Here is a 5,076-nt window from a genome sequence, read left to right as displayed (position 1 = left end):
TATTAAAAAAAACTTTTGTTTGTTTTGTCTTTCATTTCTTAAATTTCATATGTACGTATATTTATTTTCTTTTTGTTTGTTCAGGTTTTTCTTTTTAGCCACTTATGTCTGTTCCTTTACCATTAATTAATTTCTATATCTATCCTATTGAAAAAAAAAAAAAAGAGTCAGTTCAGTCGTAGGTTACAATTTTTGTGTCTTTAGTTTCTTTTTTATATGGCCAGAAGATAATTTAAGATTTACTTTTATTATTAATTTTATTTTCCTCTTTAGTTTTAGAATTAATTATAATTTGATTTTGTAATATTTTATTTTTGATAAACTAAGATTTATTTTGTTTCCCCATTTATATATTTTAATTTTACTTGTTGACTTTTATATTGTTGCCTAATTTAATTTTTTCTTTTAAGTTCTTATTAATTTTTAGGATTGTTTTTAGGTTGTAATTAGTTGACTAATTTAGATTCTTAATCTAGGAATTTCATAATTTGGTAGATTTAGGCTCTTGACTTTAGGAATAGCTTCCATTAATTAGATTACATTTTATAATTTACTCAATAAAATTTAATAATTGATTTTGAGAATAATTGTGTGGTTACGTGGAAAGTATAATCTGAGGGAGTTCTGTCTAGGAAAGTTGATACTTAAGTGGGCCTCGCCCTACCAATCTTTCCTGGGAACGTTGCTCTATCTAGGAGACTATTCATTGAGTCAAGAGCTATAGTCTTTCCTGGGAGCACTCTCGGTGGTTACGATTTACGTTACTATATAATTATTTTCTTTTGTGTTGATTCAAAATAAAAACAAAAAAAATAAAAAAAAACCGCTTTGGGTGAATGCATCGGTATAGAGACGAACTAGGGAGATTTGCTCAACGTCCAGACTTAGAAACTCCTAGCGAAATTCTATCTGACTCGTCTTCTACGCCTCCATCTTCACACTCGTCGTTAGAATTCGCATTTGAAAATATATTCGCAATGGCATAACACGAGGAAGTTTAGCAGAGGACGTTACAAGATTACCTTCACCCAACGCGCACGGCCACCCCATCTTGCATCATGTTCCCACCAAATGCAGCGCCTACGGGTTTCAAGCCGGGCATGATTGCACTTCTCCCAACCTTTCACGGGTTAGAGAACGAGAACCCATATGTACACATTCGAGAGTTTGAAAGGTGGTGGCCACCTTTCACAGCCGTGCTAAGGCCGCAAACACCGTCAGATTGAAGTTTTTTCCTTTCTCTCTGAAGGACAAGGCCAAAAGATGGCTGTATTCTCTTAGGCCTAAGTCATTTGGTACGTGGGAAGAAATGACGACAACATTCTTCAACAAGTATTTCCCACACCATAAGACTAATAATTTGAAATGACAGATCTCGAATTTCGCTCAGAAGGAAAATGAAACTCTCTATCAAGCTTGGGAGCTTTTTAAGGATCTGTTAAATCTGTGTCCCCACTATGGATATGAAAGTTGGCACCACGTAAGCTATTTCTACAATGAACTCACAATCCGAGAACGCCAATTTGTCGAGATAATGTGCAATGGAGATTTTCTCCCGAAGGATCCTGACGAAGCTATCGAGTACCTGAATGAGTTAGCTGAGAAAGCTCATACTTGGACTGGACCGAGTGCTACTGAGAGCACTAGTAGGTCCCGACCAGTTGGAGTTTATCAATTAAGGGAAGAGGATAGCCTCAAGGCCCAAGTTGAAGCTTTGATGAAGCAAATTGAGGCCCTCAAAAGTAAAGATAGTAAAGAAACCCATATGGCGGCAAGGACAGAGGCACATGAGCCCTGTTTCGTTTGTGGTGGAGTGGGCCATCTGGCTTAAGATTGTCTCACTTTTGGTGAAATGAGAGGGGTATACGAGGAGCAATGCAATGTATTGGGCACATACAATAAGCCTTATGGACCTTTCTCAGAAACTTACAATCCTGGTTGGAAAAACCACTCGAACTTTAGTTGGGGAGATTCGAACCAACAAGCACAATCATCTAGAGGGCAATGGAGATCAGAGTAACAATCTCAACCACTAAGGACATATTTTGCACCTCAGAATAACATGCAGCCGAAAGGGAATTCTCTAGAGGCCCTAAAAGCTTTTATGGACACGTAAAATAAGACGAATCAAATAGTTGATTCAATGCTCACGTAGCTGGTGGAAGAGAACAAGGAAATAAAAAGTCAGATCACAAAGCTGACAGAAGCTTTAACCGTTCAAGAGAGCGGTAGATTTCCATCACAAGCCCAGTCCAATTTGAGAGGACAACACATGGCTCAAACTTCCAACTCTGAAGGTCAAAATATCAAGGAAGTTAATGCCATCTCTACTCGAAGTGGTATGAATTTTGACACGCCATCGACAAGTACAACCACTTCGAGTAATGAAGAATCAACTCAGGAGAAAGAAGAGCCAACAAAAATTCCGGTAAAGGTGCCCTTCCTCCAAGCTCTCCGACCTGCTGGGAAAGTGCCGGAAAATCAAAGTGAGATCCTAGAGCACTTGACACAAATGAAGATCAATCTTTCGTTACTATATGTGATCAAGCAAGTGCCGGCCTACGCTAAGGTTATCAAGGATCTGTGCACCATAAAGAGAAAGAACCACGTCAAGAAGATTGCATTCTTGACGAAACAAGTGAGCACAATGATTGAGCAGAAGACACCGCCGAAGTATAAAGATCCAGGTTGTCCTACCATTTCTTGCCAGATCAGGACACATGAATTCGGCCAAGCGTTACTAGACCTAGGATCGAGCGTGAACCTCATGCCTTATTCGGTCTACTCGCAATTGGGTATTGGAGAGATTAAGCCCACATCTGTGGTTCTGCAACTGGCTGATAGATCCATTAAGAGACCACGGGGAATAGTAGAAGACGTTCTGTTACAAATCGATAGGTTTTATTATCCCATGGATTTTCTTGTCTTGGATACACAATCCGTGGTGAATATGGAGTCATCCATTCCCATCATTCTAGGAAGACCTTTCCTTGCCACAGCAAACGCACTTATCAATTGTAGGAATGGTGTCATGAAGATATCTTTCGGGAATATGACCCTTGAGGTGAATATTTTTCATATTCAAAATCAACCACGTGATGATGATGAGTGTCACCAAACATTTATGATCGACACACTTGTCGAGGATGGGGTTTTACCGTAAAGCAACTCTGAAGATCTGGAAAACCTCATCCAAAATTCTGAATCTGAGAGTTCCGATCCTTGTAAGGTGGCTAACAGTTCTGCCATTTTCAAAGAATCACAGGACAGAGGAACCAAGTTTGGGTCACCATGTTTTCAGGAGCTCCCAACAGAAGGAGAAAAACTGAAATCATCCACCGAGGAGGCTCCAAAAGTCAAGCTAGCCCAACCACCTGAGGGCTTAAAACATGCATTCTTAGGAGATGAAGACATATTCCCAGTCATCATCTCATCTAAACTCGATCCATTGCAAGAACAACGATTGATCGACATGCTGAAAGAGCGCAATTCTAGGATCAAGGTAAAAATGAAAGTGGCTCATGACAAGCAGATCTTGAGGAAGAATTACTTAGAGCGGGTGAACCAGGTGGAAGAAATCATTCTCGACAACCCCGTTTACTAGCCCTGAGTAGTTTGCTCACATCTTCTGTACCATATTTTGATTTTCTGTTTTTCTTTGCTTTTTTTTACATTTTTTTATGTGTGTTTTTAGAGAATCATATCAGGAAGCTCATGCTGTGCTCATAAGTGGAAAGCTCATCATCCATGTGTCTTCTTTCTCTATATTTCCATAATGTTTGACACTGAGGACATTGTCTGATTTTGGTTGGGGGTGGTGTGCATATTCATGCGTAAGAGTGATTTTTGTCATGTTGATATTTGGGTTAAAATTTTTGCAAAGTTATCTTAGTATGATTTCAAAATGATTGGTTTGAGTCGATTTTTGCTGTGTTGGTTACTAAGAAATGACTTCCAGAGTTTTGTTTTGCACATGCTAAACCTTGTGGTAAGATGGATGTTAATGCATGTCAGTTGAGAAAATTCCCGAGTTTAAGTGCTTAATTTTTGGCGAGTTAAGAGAGTTGAGAAAATGACTTTTGAACCTTCATTGATCTTTTGAGCTAACAAAATCACTATTAAAACATCATTACATGGTTAGTGGTATGCTTGGTGCATATGCTTGACGGATGAATTTTGGGTTAGATAGGAATGATCTTATGTAATAGTGCCTCATTTCTTATTTTTCAAAAAAAAGAAAAAAAGAAAAAAAAATGAGCAAGAGCAACATTTCACAGATCATGTAGTTTGGTCGTAATCACATTTGATGCTATATAGCTGTTTGTCAAAAGAACACCTTTCTACATTCACCTCATTATTGTAGGTTGTCTTTTGCCAAAAAAATAAAAATAAATAAAAAAAAGAAGAAGAAGAAGAAGAAAAAAAAAGGAGTAGTTTATTTTTCTATGCATTTTTTTGGCTCTTTGTTCGTTTCGGTAAATTTCTGTTTGACCCGAATGAAATCCCAAAAGCTGGTTTGTGGTAAGAATGGTGGAATGTTCTAGTAGTTGATTAACCTATCTTTTGGTCAATGTTCGTTTGACTGTTTGTCCTAAATTTGACATTCCTCACATTAAGCGTTGATTGTTTCATTTCCAACTCCATGAGAGAAAACCTTTACACTTAAATATTTCTGACACCTATGAGATCAATGGAGTTGAGACTTCTACTTGATGAATTTTTCAAAGCTGCATGTGTTATGGTTAGTGGTAAGAAGGTTATGGTTTGGAGCACACACACACGACTCTGGAGTTATGACTGAAATAATCTAGATAGTATCTTTTGACTTCTTACTGACAATTTGTTTGAAATACCAAGGTAACTAAGCAAGTTAAGACTCAGATTTTCTTTGTGACATGATTTCTCTTGCGCTTGGATTGTTAGAGACTAGCAATAAGCTTATTGGGGGTTGTGATTAGTGCATGAAAATGCACCATGAATACTGCTTTTGATTTATATAATATTAAAATATTTAAGCTTTAATTAAACAATTCCATCATTTTTATTCATAATATTTTTAATTGGAATTTGTCTAGT

General features: G+C 37.5%; 1 protein-coding gene and 1 non-coding gene across 2 annotated transcripts; one reads left to right on the top strand and one right to left on the bottom strand.

Annotated features, from left to right (window-relative positions):
* Positions 1–1,357: 1,357 nt before the first annotated feature.
* LOC112091572 lies at positions 1,358–1,464 on the bottom strand. Its single transcript, XR_002902195.1, has one exon. It is a non-coding gene; the product is annotated as a small nucleolar RNA R71 (small nucleolar RNA).
* Positions 1,465–2,272: 808 nt separating this feature from the next.
* On the top strand, positions 2,273–3,802 carry LOC112091559. Its single transcript, XM_024165553.1, has 3 exons — positions 2,273–3,064; positions 3,230–3,568; positions 3,695–3,802. Exons 1-3 carry the CDS (start codon positions 2,273–2,275, stop codon positions 3,800–3,802), a joined length of 1,239 nt encoding a protein of 412 aa, XP_024021321.1.
* The last annotated feature ends 1,274 nt before the right edge of the window (positions 3,803–5,076 follow it).

Source organism: Morus notabilis, unplaced genomic scaffold (assembly GCF_000414095.1).
Source record: "Morus notabilis unplaced genomic scaffold, ASM41409v2 Scaffold115, whole genome shotgun sequence".
Taxonomy (NCBI): domain Eukaryota; kingdom Viridiplantae; phylum Streptophyta; class Magnoliopsida; order Rosales; family Moraceae; genus Morus; species Morus notabilis.
This window is presented reverse-complemented; position numbering and strand designations above follow the sequence as displayed.